Below are 19,704 nucleotides of genomic sequence, written 5' to 3'. Positions count from 1 at the left end.
AGGGTTATACACACAAATCAAGTAGATACATATTCATATATACTTACAGTTTCACATTAATAACCTTTCTACAAAGACATATACATAAGAAAGGATTTTCTTTTTTAAAAAAGATTTATTTATTTATTTGAAAAGCAGAGTTACAGAGAGGCAGAGGCAGAGAGCAAGAGAGAGAGAAGTCGTCCATCTGCTGGTTCACTCTCCAAATGGCTGCAACACCCAAAGCTGGGCTGATCTGACGTCAGGAGCCAGAGCTTCCTCTAGGTCTCCCATGTGGGTAGCAAGGGCCCAAGGACTTCAGCCATCTTCTACTGCTTTCCCAGGCCATAGCAAAGAGTTGGATCAGAAGTAGAGCAGCCGGGACCCAAATCAGCACCCATATGGATGCCGGCATTGCAGGCAGCAGCTTTACCCGCTATGCCACAACACAGGCCCAGAATACTGATCTTTGGTAGAGGGATTTTAATCTACACATGTGTTACTTTTGCAATAATAAAAACACTAGTTGGGGGCCAGCACTGTGGCAGAGCGGGTTAAGCCTTCACCTGCAGTGCCAGCATCCCACATGGGTGCCAGTTCAAGACCCGGCTGCTCCACTTCCAATCCAGCTCTGTGCTATGGCCTGGGAAGGCAGTAGAAGATGGCTAAGTCCTTGGGTCCCTGCACCCACGTGCGAGACCTGGAGGAAGCTTCTGGCTCCTGGCTTCAGACTGGTGCAGCTCCGGCCATTGTGGCCAACTGGTGAGTGGACCAGCAGATGAAAGACCTCTCTCTCTCTCTGCCTCTCCTTCTCTCTCTGTGTAACACTGACTTTCAAATAAATAAATAAATCTTTAAAAAATAAAAATAAAAACACTAGTTAACTTGAAGGGAACAAGGAGTGCATTTATTGATCCACTGGAAAAATTTAGTAGTTGTTAGCATTGAGGTGGTCATTTTTTTTAAAGACTATATTAAGAGAATGGACTGCAGCTCTTATCTGAGTAGAGGAGACAAGCGCTCAAAAAGTTAGCACTGTAAATTTCAAGGACAAAGTAATTTTTTAATAAGGCATTAACCTCTGGAGTCATTCAGTACTTATATTTAATTAAATTCATTTTTACATTTCTACTTTGAAAAGGTCAAACAATCCCAGAGAAAGATCTTCACATTATCTGCTTATTTCATTTTCCCTTTGAACAGACCACTGGGGTGATTTAATTAAACTTCAGGTTAATCCCTTTAAAGTCTACAGTCTTAACACTGGCAAGACAAGCAAGAATATTACAGTCATTTATGGTACAATTTAAGACACATTTCCCAAAACTTACATTTTGGTATTTGTATTTAAATGCTAAACCTGCATGTTGGGTGCTGTGGAGTAGTAAGCTAAGCCTCTGCCTATGGTTCTGGCAATCCATATGGGCACCAGTTCAAGTCCCAGTTGCTCCCATTCCCATCCAGCTCTCTGCTATGGCCTGGGAAAGCTGTAGAAGATGGCCCAAGTCCTTGGGCCCCTGCACCTACATGGGATACCCAGAAGAAGCTCCTGGCTCCTGGCTTCAGGTCAACCCAGCCCGAAATGTGGCCATTTGGGGAGTGAACCAGCAGACTGAAGACTTTTCTCTCTGTCTCTCCCTCTCTCTGTAATTCTACCTCTCAAGTAAATAAATAAAATCTTTAAAAAGAATTCTAAAGCTGCAAAAAGAAAAATATCTTTCTATTTATTCCAAAATTAGATACTTTTAAATTATTTATTCTCCCTGAATTCTGTTAATGAAAGCTTTAATCTGTTCCCACTGTTGCGCTTTTCAATAAAGCACTTAATTTAATATCACAATTATGTTATTTCAGTCTAAACATTTTGACATAGAGGAATGAACTCATCGCTTCTCGGCCTTTTGGCTAAGATCAAGTGTAGGAATGAACTCATTGACTTAGACAAAATACTGTTCTAAAATCTGGCTTCTTTATTTAAAAAAATTATTTATTTGAAAGGCAGAATTACAGAGAAAGAGAGAGAAAGAGAGGGAGGGAGAGGAGGGACAGAGAATCTTCCACCCACTGATTCACTCTCCAAATGGCCACATACACCAGAACTAGGCCAGGTTGAAGCCAGGAGCCTAGAACTTCATCCAAGTCTCAGACATCAGTAGCAGGGGCCCAACACTTGAGCCATCCCTCCACGGCTTTCCCAGGAACATTAGCAGGAAGCTGGATCAGAAGTGGAGCAGCCAGGACCTGAACCAGTGCTCATAGGGGATACCAGCCTCACAGGTGGTGATTTACCCCACTGAGCCGCAATGCCAGGACCCTTAAATCTGGTTTCTGAATGGACTTAATTTTAATCTTAGAAATTATGATCCAGAAATCTTAAACCTTAAAACTCCTTGAAAGATGATCAATATTTATGTGTTACTACATTGAGGTACATTCTGACTATAAGTTATATAGGGAGAAGTTCAATTTTCTATATGGTGCCTACAAAGAGGAGAATCTACATTCTGTAGCCTCTGACAATTTGAGACTTCTTTAAGAAAAAGAACAGAAAATGAAAAATAACAAAATTGTGTACAAAAATAAACATTGTAGGGACTGGCATTGTAGCATAGCTGGTTAAGCCACTGTCTGCAACACTGGCATCCCATAGAGTCCTGGCTGCTTCACTTCTGATCTAGGTCCCTGCTCATATGCCTGGGAAAGCAGCAGAAGATGGCCCAAGTCCTTGGGCCCCTGCACCCACATGGGAGACTCAAAAGAAGGTCTGGGCTCCTGGGTTTGGCCTGACCCAGCCCTAGGTGTTGCAGCCATTTGGGAAGTGAATCAGCAGACAGAAGATTTTTCTCTCTCTCTCTCTCTCTCTCTCTCTCTTTCTGTAACTGTGCCTTTCAAATAAATGAAAATAAATCTTTTTTAAAAAGATAACAAATACCATAAAATTCCTTTACAATCACATTTTAATTAATGTCTAATATACCTTCATAATACTTTCCTTTCTTACCTTTTTTGTTGTGTTATTTTTTGGTGCTTCCTTTGACAATGGTTTCACGAAATGATTTTCTTTTTTTTAAGATTTTATTTATTTATTTGAGAGGTAGAGTTACAGACAATGAGAGGGAGAGACAGAGAGAAAGGTCTTTCTTCCGTTGGTTCACTCCCCAAATGGCCGCAATGGCCAGAGCTACACCAATTGGAAGCCGGGAGCCAGGCGCCTCTTCCTGGTCTCCCGTGCGGGAGCAGGGGCTCAAGGACTTGGGCCATCCTCCACCGCTTTCCCAGGCCATAGCAGAGAGCTGGATCAGAAGAAGAGCAGCCGGGACACGAACCGGCACCTATATGGTATGCCGGTGCCGCAGGCGGAGGATTAACCTACTGCACCACGGCACCAGCCCTGCAAAATGATTTTCTATCAGTGAATAGAATCTAATCAAGATATGTTTGATTAATAACACTTCAAAAACTTTTTTTCAATATCACAACTGAACATTGGCACATTTTCAGAGCTCTTGTCAAATTTTGGGAACCTATCAAGTTTCTCTCATATATGAGATTTCAGATTTCAGGACACTTCAAGCTTACTTGTGCACTGACAAATCTTGACATCATCTTTTGACTGATAGCACTCATTTATCAGCTTTACACTGGACCCTACACTTACATGTCATAACACCGAGTGGACACCATGGATAATAGGGGTATGATTGGAAGCTGTTCTTATACCAAATCCCGAGCAATTTCACTATACACAGAAGTGACTAAGAACCACACATAATCAAGTAAACTAAGTATATCCCCCATTTAATCTCCCTTTCTTTAGATCCCGAAAATGTTCATGGCCACTCCAATACTACACAACACAAGGGGGACTCTCACAGAAGGAGCGTTAAAGTGGAAATGGACAATGGTCTTAAAGGACTGTGGCTGAAATAATTTTACTTTTGCACATTGTATGAAAACGGATGACCATGAGAACACATTGCTAAGACTCCTAACAGGGTCTCAGAAAGTGGTCAACTCAAATGAGAGGCTCTGAAACCTAAGCTTCATTAACTTCGTATTAAATCTGTCTCTGGGGGCCAGCGCTATGTGTAGCAGGTAAAGCCGCCGCCTTCAGCGCCGGCATCCCATATGGGCGCCAGTTCGAGGCCCAGCTGATCCACTTCCCATCCAGCTCCCTGCTATGGCCTGAGAAAGCAGTAGAAGATGGCCCAAGTCCTTGGGCCCCCGCACCTGTGTGGGAGTCCTGGAATAAGCCCTGGCTCTTGGCTTCAGACCAGCACAGATCCAGCCATTGTGGCCAACTGGGGAGTGAACCATAGGATGGAAGACCTCTCTCTCTCTCTCTCTCTCTCTCTCTCTCTCTCTCTCTCTCTTTCTCTGCATAACTCTGACTTTCAAATAAATAAATCTTTTAAAAAATCTGTTTCTGGGCCTAAAAGCTATAACATTTAGTAAAATATTTTTAAAGGAAGGAAACATGAAGAAAGGTTACTAACAGCCTATACCATAAAGGATTTTGAGTGAAGGAGGAAAAACAGAGCAGGAACAGGTAGAGAAAGCATTTCCTTTTATTTTTTCAATCAAATTATGAACATGCCCTGGGAAGAATAGTATTGAGTATCTGTCATTGGGATTTGTAGAAATAACTGCTGATAACACAAAGTGCTGTCACATTACATCTCTGCTATTCTTTCTTTAAAATTTAATTAAAAGTCAATTGCATTTGTCTGACCTTAAACAGACCTCATTAAGCAGTAGAGAATTCTGGGAAGATACAGTGGAAATAGCAGTCTTACATGAGTGTGGTACAAATAGGCTGTTTTAGGAAATAAGAATGTACTTGCAAATATCAAAGCAGAATCTAGTCCTATAGTTATACATGGCTATATTGGAAGAAACAAGGATTCATATAATTTAGTTTTCTAGAGAGTTAAGGGTTTTGGAAAATGAATTAATTGTCAGTGTGTACTAAATACCTAAGTCAATCGAAGAAAAATTATATGAACTAGCTCTCCTGCAATTAGCACAGACACGACTATATAATTAGTAAGGTTCAGCTCCTAGCAACAGCCCCACCTTAATAAAGTAGAAGAAATTAGCTACACTACAACAGTGCTGAGAATTGTGAAGAGTGACAAGGGAAAGGGTTGGGGTGTGCAAGAAAAAGGCTTGGAGATGGCAAGTGGTGTGAAGATATACTAGGAAATTCCAATCCACTAGTCAGGGACCTCTACTGTAGCAGAGCACAACAGACAGAAAGGCCTAGACCAACTCTTACAAGCATCAGCAAGGTACATTATCAAAATCAATGGATGAGAATGTCATGCAAATAAACAGAAAGGGGTTCTCCTGGAGGGTGAGTATAAACATAGCCCTGTACTAATCTCCTCACTGTTGTGTATGTTTAACATTTTTCATTAAAAGGTACATGTTCTGGCCGGAGCCATGGCTCACTTGGCTAATCCTCTGCCCGTGGCGCCCGCACCCCGGGTTCTAGTCCCAGTTGCGGCCTGGGTACTAGTCTCGGTTGCTCCTCTACCAGTCCAGCTCTATGCTATGGCCCCGGAGGGCAGAGGAGGATGGCCCAAGTGCTTGGGTCCCTGCACTCACATGGGAGACCGGGAGGAAGCACCCGGCTCCTGACTTCGGATTGGCGCAGTACCGACCTTGGCGGCCAGTAGGGGAGTGAACCAACGGAAGGAAGACCTTTCTCTCTGTCTCTCTCCCACTGTCTATAACTCTCTCTCTGTCTCTGTCTCTGTCTCTCTCTCTCTCTCTCTCATTGTCTAACTCTACCTGGCCAAAAAAAAAAAAAAAGAGGTACATGTTCTTTGACCAAGTGGAGCTTATCTTGGGAATGCATGGCTGGTTCAGCATTTGAAAATCAATGTAATCCATCATATTCACACACTAAGGAAGAAAACTAAATGATCATCTCTAGATGCAGGAAAAATACTCAACAAAATTCAGCATCCATTCCTGATTTTAAAAAGAATCTCTCAGCAAAGTAGGCATAGAAAGGGACTTCCCTAACCTGATAGAAAGCATTTACAATGCTAATGGTAAATGACTGTTTTCTCCCTAACTCAGAAACAAGACAAGGGTGTCCATTCTCTCCAACCCTATTCAAAATTGTAACAGAGGTTCTAGACAGTTCAATAAGCAATGAAAAGAAATAAAAGACGTACATACCTGAAAAGAAGAAGTAAAACTGCTTTGATACCCTTATGACATAATTACCTATGTAGAAAATCCCAAGGAGTCTATAGAAAGCCTAATAGATTTAGTAAGCCAGTTTAGCAAGGTTGCAGGATACAAAGTCAACATACAAAAATCACTGTATTTCCTTATGCCCATAATGAACAATTGAAATTGAAATGAAATTAAAATCTAAAAAGAACATTTATGAAGACCGAGTGTCTGCTAATTACAATAGATAGAATTAAAAAGGAGAGAATGATCCAACATGGGAAGCAGGCCACACAGCAGACTCAGAATGACAAACTCCCTAAATAGCACTCTGGCCTCAGAATCAGCCCTTCCAGTATCTGGACCTGGCTAAAAAGCCTATGAGAGCATTTAAGGCATGGAAAGCCAAGACACTGTGGCAAAAAATGACCTACATGAAGGATCTCTGCGAGTGAGTTCCAGTGGAAAGAAGGGGCCATCAAAGAAGGAGGTACCTCTCCTCTGAAGGGAGGAGAGAACTTCCACTTTGATTATGGCCTTGTCTAAATAAGGTCGGAGTTTGTGGACTCAAAAGGCTTCCATAGCCTTGGTAGCTCATGGCAAGGGCCTTGGGTAATCACTGATGCCATAAATAAGAGTGTCAATTGTTAAATCAACAACAGGAGTCACTGTGTACTTGTTCCCCCTGTAGGACCTCTGTCCTTAATGAGTTGTACTACGAGAATTAATGGTAAAACTTGACTTCAAAAAGTACTTCATACTTTGTGTGTCTGTGTGGGTGGACACTGTTGAAATCTTTACTTAGTATAAGAGTTGGTTTTCTGTATATAAATATAATTAAAAATGAATCTTATTGAAGAATGGGATGGGAGACGGACTAGGAGGTGGGACAGGGATGGGGTGGGAGGGCAGGGATGGGGGTAAGAACCACTATATTCCTAAATCTGTACCTATTAAATTTATATTTGTTAAATAAAAGATTTCTTTAAAAAAAGACCATTTATGATAGCATTCAAAAACAATACACTTAATATAAACTTAATACAGTATGTACATGAATTACATGTTGAAAACCAGATTCTTGATGAAATAAATCAAAACATACTCAAATAAATGGAAAGAAATATAATGTGCCTGGTTTGAAAAATGCAATATTGCAGGGCTGGCACCATGGCACTGTAGGTTAATCCTCTGCCTGCAGCATCAGCATCCCATATGGGCGCCGGTTCTAGTCCCGGCTGCTCCTCTTCCAATCCAGCTCTCTGCTATGGCCCGAGAAGGCAGTGGAAGATGGCCCAAGTCCTTGGGCCCCTGCACCCACATGGGAGACCAGGAAGAATCTCCTGGCTCCTGGCTTCGGACTGACGCAGCTCTGGCCGTTGCGGCCATTTGTGGAGTAAACCAACTGAAGGAAAACCTTTCACTCTGTCTCTCCTTCTCACTGTCTGTAACTCTACCTCTCAAATAAATAAATAAAATCTTAAAAAAAAAAGAAAAATGCAATATTGCTAAGATAACACTATCCAATGGGTCAATAGAATCAACATAATCCCCAATCAAAATCCCAAATATTTTTATAGAAATTTATATTATAAATTGATTCTAAAATATATATGAAAAGGAACTAGAATAGCTAAAAAATTTATGAAAAAAGAAAAAGCTAAAGAATCACACTTATTAATGCTTATTATAAAGCAAACAATAGTCAAAACTGTGTGGTACTGGCCAAAAGACAAACACACAGATCAATGGACCAGAATAGATTACATAGAAATAAATAAATATATGATCAATTGATTTTCAAAAACAATACAAAGGCAACTCAATAGAGAAAGAATAAACTTTTCAACAAATAGTGCTAGCAAACTAGACATCCATGTGCAAAAAAATTTACCTCAATCCATACCTTAAAATGTATACAAGTTAATTCATAATTGATCACAGACATAAATATAAAACTTAAAATTATATATCTTGGGGCTGGCGCTGTGGTGTAGCCAGTTAAAGCCCCTGCTTGCAGTGCCAGCATCCCATAAGGGTGCCGGTTCAAGTCTCAGCTGCTCCACTTCCAATCCAGCTCCCTGCTAATGCACCTGGGAAAGCAGCAGAGGATGGCCTAAGTCCTCAGGCCCCTGCACCCATGTAGGAGACCAGGAAGAAGCTCCTGGCTTTGACCTGGCCCAGCTCCAGTCACTGTGGCCAAGATGGCCAAAAAAGCTGGGGATGGGCCAGGTGGGGCTGGGCCAGGCTGAAATCAGGAGCCTGGATCTCTATCCGGGTCTCCCATGTGGGTGGCAGGGGCTCAGATACTCAGGACATCTTCCACCGCTTTTTCCAGGTGCATTAACAGGGAGCTGGTTCAAAAGTAGAGCAGCCAGGACTGCAGTGGCTCAACCAACCCACTGCACCCCAATAGTTGCTTTCCTAAGTGCTGGGAGGATTGTAATGATTGCTCAGTATGGTAATGTCAACAAATTATACATTCTGCACTGCTCTATTGTCATCGTATAACAATGCGTGAGTCACCTAATGTAATTGCAATATAATCTAAACTCCACTGTGCCACAAAAGTACTACATTGGAAGTCTATTTTTCTCCATTTCTCTGCTTTCTTCTTTTTGACAAGATGGGTATGTACTGGCAATAAAGAAATAATAAAATGCTGCCATAGAGCAATACAAGTAGTACTTAAGATAATGCCAACTAATAATAGTACTACTGTGTCCACTGAAAGCAATAAGAGCACCATAGCTACTCAACTCTGTTGTGGTAGTAAAAAAAGCTGCCACAACATAATTAATGGGTATGACTGTATTCCAATAAAACTTTACTTACAGATGCAGCAATTTGAATGTCAAATAATTTCATGTGTTCATAAATATTCTTCTTTTAGGGGCTGGCATTGTGATGCAGTGGGTTAAGCCACCGCCTACAACACTGGCATCCCACATGGGTGCCTGCTCCACTGCCGATCCAGCTCCCTGCTAATGTGCATGGGAAAGCAACACAAGATGGCCCAAGTGTTTGGGCCACTGCCCTGCTACTACATGGGAGACCTGGATGGAGCTCCAGGCTCCTGGCTTCTTCTGCCTAGCCATTATGGTCATTTGGTGAGTAAACCAGCAGATGGAAGATCAAACTCTCTCTTTCTCTCTCCTTCCCTCTCTCTCTCTTTCCCTCTCCCAAATTAATAAACCTTTTTATTTTTTAATTATTTATTTTATTTATTTGAAAGACAGAATTACAGAGAGAGGTAGAGACAGAGAGAGGTCTTCCATCCTCTGGTTCACTCCCCAGATGGCTGCAACAGCCAAATCTGAGCTGATCCAAAGCCAGGAGCCAGGAGCTTCTACCAGGTCTCCCACGTGGGTGTAGGGGCCCAAGAACTTGAGCCATCTTCCACTGCTTTCCCAGGCCTTAGCAGAGAGCTGGATTGGAAGTGGAGTAGCCCTTATGGGATGCTGGCACTGCAGGCCAGGGCTTTAACCCACTGCACCACAGTGCTGACCCTGTAAATTTTTTTAAAAATATTATTCTTTTGTTTTTTTAATCATGTGAAAATGTAAAAACCAATCTTAGCTTAACAGTCACATGAACACAGGTGGGAACCTGAAATTGGCCAGCAGACCATCATTTTCCAATGCCCACCATACACACAAAATGATTCTAGTTCTGTTTTGTTTTAGAGGCAGAGAAATGGACACAGATACACAAACACATAGACACACACACAGCTCCCATCTGCTGGTTCACTCCCCAATTGCCTACAAAAGCCAAGGCTGGCCCAGGCCAAAGCCAGGAGCTAGGAACTCAATCTAGGTCTTCTACGTGGGTGACAGGGACCCAAGTACTTAAACCATTATCTGCTGCTTCTCAGGGTCATATTAACAAGAAGATGGAATTGAGAACACAGCCAAGACTCAAACCTAGGCACTCCAACATGGGATGCTGGCATCCCAAGCAGCATCTTTACTACTGTTCCAATGCCTGCTCCCACCTGAAGATTCTTATGACAACCACAGGCACCACATGCAGTCACCAGAAGAATCTTTTATAACCTGAACTGCATCTTCAACCACCGTACACCAAGAATGTTGCTGATGGTCAAGGAATGTTAAATAATAATGTATTCTTCCTTGGGCATATCATACAAGGTGTATCAGTAATTTTCTAGATATTTTCACTACAAATTTTTAATTGCAAACATAATCATCACCATGCTATAGAAGCGCAAGAAAATCCTCTAACCCATTCTCTGAGAACATATATTTAGTTCAGTATTGAGATTAATAGTGATAGAGTACAAACATACAATCATTTATATACTTATAAGATATGTCTATAAACATACAACCACAATAATGTCAAGATTCCATGTTCAGATGTTTTTAAATTGATTTGTTTTCTTTTTTAAAGAAAAAATGACAAAGAAAATATATTTAGCTTCCAATAGAGGTACCATAATCTTTTTTGCCAAATGTGTCAGTGTGTTTGCTCCTATCCTGGTGTTAGAAGTAATTTCCTAGCAGAATTTTAGTCAACAACATTTGACTTCACTAATTTCCAAAGGGTAACTCACTTTAATGTGATGTACACCATTCACTTTTTCAATCTGCTGCTCAATGGTCCGAACACAGGAATTGCATGTCATCCCCTCCACAGAGATGGTAATAGAATGCACATTCATGTTTGAATCCATTTTAATTTCTTCTTTACATTCCTGTTAGGAACAATAAACTCATTTAATTCCAGCCATGGAAATCCTTCCTCATTTTTCCTCCACCTCCTCCATAGTCAGCATTCTTTTCTACTTGCTTAGGAAAATTTTTCTTCAACTTTGATTAGGTAAAGGAAAATTGTTTCTATGTCTTTGTTAACTAAAACCAAATTTGCAATGCTTGAATAATACAGGTAGCCTTCACAGAGTGAATTTCCAATTACTAAATATTTTCCGATACATAATCTCATTTAATATTGGAAATATGCACAATGAAGAACTAATCAAAAATGCCAAAAATCCTTACAGTAACCAGTACAGTTCCACTTAATCTGCCATGCCTGCCCCTCCCCTCAAATTCACCTCTCTGATGTCCTCTCATACCACTCACCAGCCCCTCTCTGTGCGTCATACTGACCTCCTGGCCATTCTTCATGCCAGGATGACTTCTACCTTACACCCTTTAATGTAGCTAGTTACTTGGTCTGGGACTTGCTGCTTGATGTCTGCTTGACTACCTTCTTCATCTCCTTCAAGTTTTTGGTCAAATCTAACCTTCTTAATGTGACCTATTTAAAATTGCCACCTACAGCCCTTCCATACACATATACTGATTCCCCTTATCTCTGCTTTATTTTTTCTTTTTTTTTAATAGGACTTAACTACCTTCTAACACACTTCATACTTTGTCTATCACTTATTACTTATCATCAGTCTTCCTGTGGTAATTTAAAAATGTTTACAGATTATTTGTTATTCTTTCCATCAAGAGGTGGAATTTAACTCCTTTTCCATGAGTATGGCCTGGACTTAGTGACTTGTTACTAGCAAACAGACCATGCTGGAGGTGACAACATGTGACTTTCAAGACCAAGTCATAAAGAGAATGACGGGGGTGGAGGGTGTCTCATTGCAGGTTCCTCCTTGTCCTCTCTCATGAATCACTCAATCTGAGAGAAGTGAACCAGCAGATGGTTCACTTACAGAAAGGTTAATGTGGGGAGGAACTGAGGCCTCCTATCAACAACTAGCAAAACACTGATATCGCCCACCAGTAAGCAGGTGAGAAAGCCATCAGCGAAACCTGTAGATGACTGTAGCCCCAGCCAACGTACTGAGCACAACTTCATGAGAGACCTTCAGCCAGAACCACCCAGCTAAGCCTCTCCCAATCCCGGACCCACAGAAACTATGAGCTAATAAATGTTTGTCGCTTTAAGTCACTCAAGGTTGGGGTAATTTGTTATAGAGAAATAATTAACTATTGCACTTCCCACTATAATGAAAACCATGAAATCAAGCCTGTTTTTACACTGATATTAACTTGAGCCACATGAAATCACTATGGCTGCATGTCAAATATAATTGAATATTGGCAATTTCATTTAGATCAGCCTAATATATACCCATGGAAACAGTGGTCTCCTAATGAGGGAAACGGAGTGATTAGGATAAAGGTAGAAGAAAGAACATTCAGTGTATAACCTTTTATACATTTTATTTTAAATGGCATAAAAATGATTAGCTTATTATCTTAATTTTGCTAAGCTCAGAAAAGCCTTTAACAGAAACTGCTGCTGAACCATGCCCTATGCTATTAACAAAGCAAATGATTAATGGACTCTTCCAACTTTTCCAACTTGTTTCTGTGGAGCCTTGAACAATCAGGTCACCCAGTCTATGGAATTCTGTTACAGTAGCTTGAATTAAAATATATAATAAGTATATATATATATATATATAAATTGACATATAATATATTTATAATTGAGATGTAATTCCTATGTTCTTTGAGAGGGAGAATAAAGAAGATAGAGAGGGAGAAGGAGATGGAAAAGAAGAGGGAAAGAAAGACAGACAGACAGAGGTAGAGAGAGACAGAGAGACAGATAGAGCTCTACTCCATTCACTGATTCACACCGCAAATGGCCCTCAAGGGCCAGGACTAGGCTGGGCCAAAGCCAGGAGCTAGGAACTCAATTCAGGTCTCCCACATGAATGGCAAGAACCCAGGTACTTGAGCCATCACCACTGCCTCTGAGAGTCTGCATTAGCAGGAAGCCAGAATCAGAAACCACAGCCAGATATTAAACCCAAGTACTCCAATATGGGATGCAGATGTCATAACCAACATCTTAATCACTCGTTTCTGTTTCCACATTTTGTCTACTATGAATAATGCACTATAAACATTAATGTACAAATTTTTGTGCTTTCATTTCCCTTGGATAATTCATAAGAGTGGACTTTACTAGGTCATATAACTATATACTGAATTGAGAAACTGCCAAAATGTTTTCCAAAGTAGCTGCACCATTTTACATTCCAAAGAGTAATTCAAAAAATTCATGGAAAATGGGATTAAAATATGAGTTTATTTTGGTGCAATAAATTTTTGGAAGTTATGCATAGCTTTTTCATAATATACATTTTCATGAACTTTTTCAAATCATTTCTTTATGGTGAAAATACTCTAAATTCTTCTACCTTTTGTGAAATATACAATATATAATCATCTTTGGTCATCATATGATGCAAAGAACAAACTCGGGGCTGGCAGTGCCAGCATCCCATATAGGCACCAGTTGGAGTCCTGGCTGCTCCACTTCTGATTCAGCACCCTACTAATGTGCCTTGGAAAGCAGCGGAGGTTGGCCCAAGTCCTTGGGCCCCTGCACCTACATGGGAGACCCAGAAGAAGCTCCAGGCTTCAGATTGGCTCAGCTCTGGTCATTGCTGCCATTTAGGGAGTGAACCAGTGGACTAAGACTCTCTCTCTCTCTCTCTCTCTCTCCCCCCCCCCCCTCTAACTCTTTCAAGTAAAGTAAGTCTTTAAAAGGAAAAAAAAAAGAGAACAAACTCTTTTTTGACAGGGGACTGATGGTTGGAGTTATACCTCCTAATTATAACATACAGTCTCTCACTACAAGAGCACAAAAGCCCAGATAGGGTAGGGAAGGCAGGTAATAATGAGCAAAGGATGAAGACTGGATGAAAGGAATAGGACAGGTCTCAGTGGAGAGTCTAAGGTAGGGTACTTAAGGTAAACATGAAGGAATTAGGGGGTTGGGAAGAGGATCACTGGGAAGCAGTACAAGAATCTGAAAAGGGAAGCAGAAAGTCTAAAACAAATAGATCCTATCACAATTTTGCCTAAGGGCACTCCTGTGTCTTAAAAAAGAGACCCTTCTTCATTCCTCTGTGGCACAGAGCTGCCAGACTCCAGCACTCAGACTTAGTACTCTATCATTCTGATAGCTTAGCTGTCAAATTGGGCGTTTAAAGGCTGAAATAGGAACATTACAAAATCGACCAAACTATCTATGAGAAAATGTCAAGTTCAAACAATAGGATTGGAAACAAACTGGGAATACAAAACAAGCAGCAGATTAAAGTTAGTTCACCTGCTTAGTTAGGAATGTTAGGAATGCAAAAATGAAAGTCATCCCACAGTGTGGGGAGTTGGTTCGAGACAACCCACATACACATGCAGACACATACCAAAGATCTGTAGATGCTCAAATCCCTCATATAAAATGGCATAGTGTTTGCATACAACCAGTACTGAAATAACCAATGCAATGTAAATGCCTTGTAAATAGCTGTTATACTGCATTGTTTAAGGAGTAATGACCGAAAAATGAATCCTGTACATGGTCAGTACAGACACAACTTTCATATGCTTAACAACATTTTCTTTTTCAGATTTATTTATTTTACTTGAAGATCACAGTTACACACAGAGAGAAAAGGAGAGGGAGGGAGAGAGACAGAGTCTTCTATCTGCTGGTTCACTCCCCAGATGGCCGCAACGGCCAGAGCTGTGCCAATCCAAAGCCAGAAGCCAGGAGCTTCTTCCAGGTCTCCCACGTGGGTGCAGGGGCCCAAGGACTTGGGCCATCTTCTACTGCTTTCCCAGGCCATAGCAGAGAGCTGGATCGGAAGTGGAGCAGCCAGGTCTCGAACCGGCCCTATATGGGATGCCGGCACTGAAGGCGGCGGCTTTACCCGCTACACCACAGCTGGATGAATCCATGATAGAGAACCCAAGGATATGGAGGGCCAAGTATACAGATTTACTATGGTATGGGCCCAAGATCAGAATGCTAGCTTACTGAGGAACTGAGTGAGACCAATTAAGCAAAGAGGCACTTTAAAATCAAGTGGATAATTCACCTGGGAAGTACATTAATTCACCTGGGAAGTACATACTGGAGAGGTCAGAATGCCTCAGCACAAATAAAACCAACATAAACATAGCCACTTTTCCTACTACAACCTAATTAAAGCATGTGAAATCAACCAGGAATACCTGTACTCCCATATTTCCTCTGCTTTCAGAATTTACCTGCATTGTTTTTCAAAACTCTACATAAATTGGAGCTGACACAAAACATCAGAGGAATGCCAAGTTACTCACTATTCAATTATATATATAATATTCTTCAAAAAATTGTGAAAACTGAATTAAAATATGTAAAATCTTTTAAAATTTTGGGTGAAAATTTTTAAATCCATTTATAATTTTTTCATAATCTATATTTCCACAAGATTTTTTGAAGATCCCTGTGTCACATTTTTTACTCAAATTATGCAGTTTCTGTTTCTAAACCAGAGATGATGATCTAGGCATAATATTGTTATTCCTCTTAGAAAATTATATTACCAATGGTGATTACCATCTGTATTCAGGGAGTGTCTCAAAATACTTTAATAACTAGAAGCTCATTCCCTCAGTGTTATTGGATGCTCTTGTTCTTAGAGTCGCCATTACTAATAGCTACATGCCAGATTCCTCCCTTTGATACTGTAATTTCTCAGAAGCCTATATTTTTCCCATAGCATATGAAATTGTTTATGTTCTTACTCTGATACTAAGTCATTTTGCCAAATACAATGGGAGGTTATGAAAGATGCTAATTTTGTACCTATTTTTAGGAAATTTAAAAGATGAACATAACATATATTACAAAATAAATTACAGCTGTGTATATGAAGGCAATTCAAAAAGTTCATGGAAAATTGAATTAAAGGATAAGTTTAGTGGTAGGAGTTTGATGCAGCATTTAAGATGCCACTTGGGACACCCACATATCACATCAGAGTGCTTGGGTTCAAGTCCTGGCTTTATTCCAATTCCATCATCCTGCTTATACACACTCCGGGAGGCAGCAGGTGTTGGCTCAAATATTTGGGTCCCTGCCACCCATGTGGGAGAACCAGATGGAGATCCAGGCTCCAGGCTTCAGCCTGGCCCAGCCCTGGCTGTTTTGGGCATTTGGGGAGTGAACCAGTGGATGGAATAGCTCTCTCTCTCTCTCTTGCTCTCTCTCTCTCTCTCTCTCTAATAAAATGAAAATTTTAAAAATATTTTAAATGTTTATTCAGGGTGAAAATTTTTTAAAATCCATACCTCCTCATTTTTAGCTTCTTACAAGAGGTAAATAGTAGATGCATAGGTTATGTCACAGGGTTCCCCTTACACTCTGTAGGCCTAAACTATTTCATTACAATATTTTCAAAGGAAAAAGATTCACCCCAATTTAAGGGAAATAAAGAAGAAAAATACATAGAGAGTGTACAAAAATTAAGAGAAAAGTCACCAAAATAAAAATAATTCAATAAGAGAGATCAATGGTAAACTCGAACATTTAAATATCCCAAGTCATTCATTTCTATTATTTCAGGGCTATAAAAACACACTGTCAGGGTGGGCATTTGGTGCAGCAGTTAATACGCCACTTGGGACACCTGGATCCCATATCAGACTGCCTGGGTTTGAGTCCTGGCTCTGCTTCCAATTCCAGCTTCCTGCTAACCTATACCCAGAGAGGTAGCAGGTAATGGGTTCAAGTAGCTGGTGCCTGCCACCCACGTGGGAGACCCAAAATGAGTTCCCAGCTCCCAGCTTCTGCCTGGCCCAATTCAACTGTTGCAGGCACTGGGGGAGTGAACCAGCGAGTGGGAGATCTCTCTTACTCTGTCTCTACCTCTTTCTCTGTCTCTCTGCCTTTCAAATAGATATGTTTTTAAAAAAAAAAATTTAGGGCCGGCGCCATGGCTCAACAGGCTAATCCTCTGCCTTGCGGTGCCGGCACACCGGGTTCTAGTCCCGGTCGGGGCGCCGGATTCTGTCCTGGTTGTCCCTCTTCCAGTCCAGCTCTCTGCTGTGGCCCGGGAGTGCAGTGGAGGATGGCCCAAGTGCTTGGGCCCTGCACCCCATGGGAGACCAGGAGAAATACCTGGCTCCTGCCTTCGGATCAGCACGGTGCACCGGCTGCAGCGCGCCGGCCGAGGCGGCCATTGGAGGGTGAACCAACGGAAGGAAGACCTTTCTCTCTCTCTCTCTCTCTCTCTCTCACTGTCCACTCTGCCTGTCAAAATAAATAAATAAATAAAACAAAAAAAAATTTTTAGGAGAGGCTGGCACTGTGGGATAGTGGGTAAAGCCACCGCCTGCAGTGCCGGCATCCCATACAGGTGCCAGTTCGAGTCCCAGCTGCTCCACTTCCAATCTAGCTATCCGGAAAAGCAGTGGAAGATGGCCCAGGTCCTTGGGCCCCTGCACCCACATGGAGGACCTGGAAGAAGCTCCTGGCTCCTGGCTTCGGATCGGCACAGCTCAGGCCATTGCAGCTATCTAGAGAGTGAACCAGCGGATGGAAGACCTCTTTCTCTTTCTCTCTCTCTCTCTCTCTCTCTGCCTCTCCTTCTCTCTCTGTGAAACTCGGATTTCAAATAAGTAATAAAATAAATCTTAAAAAAACTTTTAAATAGACCTATTTTCTTAAATAAATTGATGTTTTCTAGTTCTACAAACAACATTGGACTAGCTGCCTTTAGGCTATCTATATAATATTTCCACATCAACTTAATTTTTCCTACCTCTTTCTTTTCACTTAAAATCACTACTACCTTTAAAATAAAAACAAAAAGGGAAAGAATTAGGTTCTGTTATTTTATATAACACATCCCTTTCTTTTGATGTGTAAGCTTTTAAAATGAAAATTAATCATTACTTAGCCTGTTTTCAAAATATGAGTAATTTCTTTCAACAAACAACTGTTATTATATAAATAAGGGACTAAGATTCAATATGAAACAGCTATAGTAGGCAGGTGCCTGTTTTAAAACACAATTGTTCTTTTCGATTATCCCCAAAAGGTCAAAAAAGGACAGAACATTCAGATTAAGAAAACTGCATTTTACTGGCCATTTTTATACTCCTGAGCTAGCCACAGCATCTCTACAAATAAGTTATTCTATTATAATAATACAGACACGGAATCTGATGATTGCTATAGCATTGCATAACTGGCAAAACTTTCATATAAATGAATCTCACAACAATCATCCTATATAAATAGGGTAGTGGCCTGTTTTTAGAATCAAGGAAACTGAAATTGAGACTTAGCCAGGCTCATATATTAATTCAGTCCGGGGCTGAGACCAGCCTCAAAAAGATGAATGTAACAGAACAATGTTTGCAAATGGTATAAAGTAAAACCGACCAAAAATGAGGGTAATGTGGAAAGAAAGCTTGGAAAACACTGACACCTTGTAATGAGCACAGGGGGCCCTGGTTCCCAGGAATGCGATAAGCATTCCTCAAGTCTCTGCACTTTCCACCAGGGGTGGAGCAACTGCTGCCATGTTAATAATACACTAGAGAGAGAAACCATGCTTTTAGTGTGTGTGTGAAACTTTTCTTGCCTCAGACAAGGCAGCTATCATTCTCTCAGCAAGAAAAGGGGAAGTAGCATTCAATTATTTGACATTACAAATGACTCAACTGTTTTTCAGCCATATTAATGAATTCAAAATCGTCAATGGTACACTAAACCATTTTAGAAGCTAAGAAGGTGCCAGCGCTGTGGCATAGTGAGTGAAGTTGCAGCCTGCAGCGCTGGCATACCATATGGGTGCCGGTTTGAGTCCTAGCTGTTCCACTTCTGATCCAGCTCCCTGCTAATGTGCCTGAGAAAGCAGTGGAAGATGGCCCAAGTCCTTGTACCTCTGCATCCACAGGAGAGACCCAGAAGAAGCTCCTGTCTCCTGGCTTTGGATTGGCCCAGCTCTGGCTGTTGTGGCCATTTGGGGAGTGAACCAGCAAATGGAAGACTTCTCTCCCTGCCTCTGCCTTTCTGTAACTCTGCCTTTCAAATAAATTCATAAATATTTTTAAAAATGTTAGTTCTGAGACAATATAGTAACTGAGGATGCAAAGACATTAAATGCTTATATAAACTAAAAAACAACTGTCAATATTTAACCATTTGCAAAAGGTTGAAAAGCCACTTACTTTATATTTGATATAACTGATTAAGAAGTAAATTACAAAAACAAAAGTTTGGTGAGGCTGAAAATGACAACTTTATTTGACCAAATATTTCAAGCATGTCATTAAGTTTATAAAAGTCATCGCTAAAATATAATGATGCTAATAACCCTATCACACATTAAAATGTCTTTAAAAGATTTAGCTATTAAAAAATCTTGTACTAAGGAAACAATCTGTTTTTTTTTTAAATGGGCCAAGGACCTGTTATAGCCAGTTCACAAAAAAGATACAAAGATAATGAATAGGCCGGCACCGTGGCTCACTAGGCTAATCCTCGGCCTGCGGCACCCGCGCTCCGGGTTCTAGTTCCGTTGGGGCGCCAGTTCTGTCCTGGTTGCTCCTCTTCCAGTCCAGCTCTCTGCTGTGGCCCAGGAGGGCAGTGGAGGATGGCCCAAGTGCTTGGGCCTTGCACCCGCATGGGAGACCAGGAGGAAGCTCCTGGCTCCTGGCTCAGGATCGGCGCGGTGTGCTGGCCATA

At 41.1% G+C, this 19,704-nt stretch overlaps 1 protein-coding gene across 2 annotated transcripts in view; it reads right to left on the bottom strand.

The window, feature by feature from the left end:
• ATP7A (ATPase copper transporting alpha) overlaps positions 1–19,704 on the bottom strand; it is a 126,803-nt gene that overhangs the window by 55,000 nt on the left and 52,099 nt on the right. The window contains exon 2 of one of the 2 annotated variants that reach the window (XM_062184506.1): positions 10,748–10,888. The exons of the other annotated variant lie outside the window; for it this stretch is intronic. Coding sequence (XP_062040490.1) covers positions 10,748–10,867 — 120 coding nt within the window. The 5' untranslated portion in view covers positions 10,868–10,888. The remainder of the gene's footprint in view (positions 1–10,747; positions 10,889–19,704) is intronic. 2 annotated transcript variants of the gene reach the window in all.

Source organism: Lepus europaeus, chromosome X (genome assembly GCF_033115175.1).
Source record: "Lepus europaeus isolate LE1 chromosome X, mLepTim1.pri, whole genome shotgun sequence".
Classification (NCBI taxonomy): Eukaryota; Metazoa; Chordata; class Mammalia; order Lagomorpha; family Leporidae; genus Lepus; species Lepus europaeus.
This window is presented reverse-complemented; position numbering and strand designations above follow the sequence as displayed.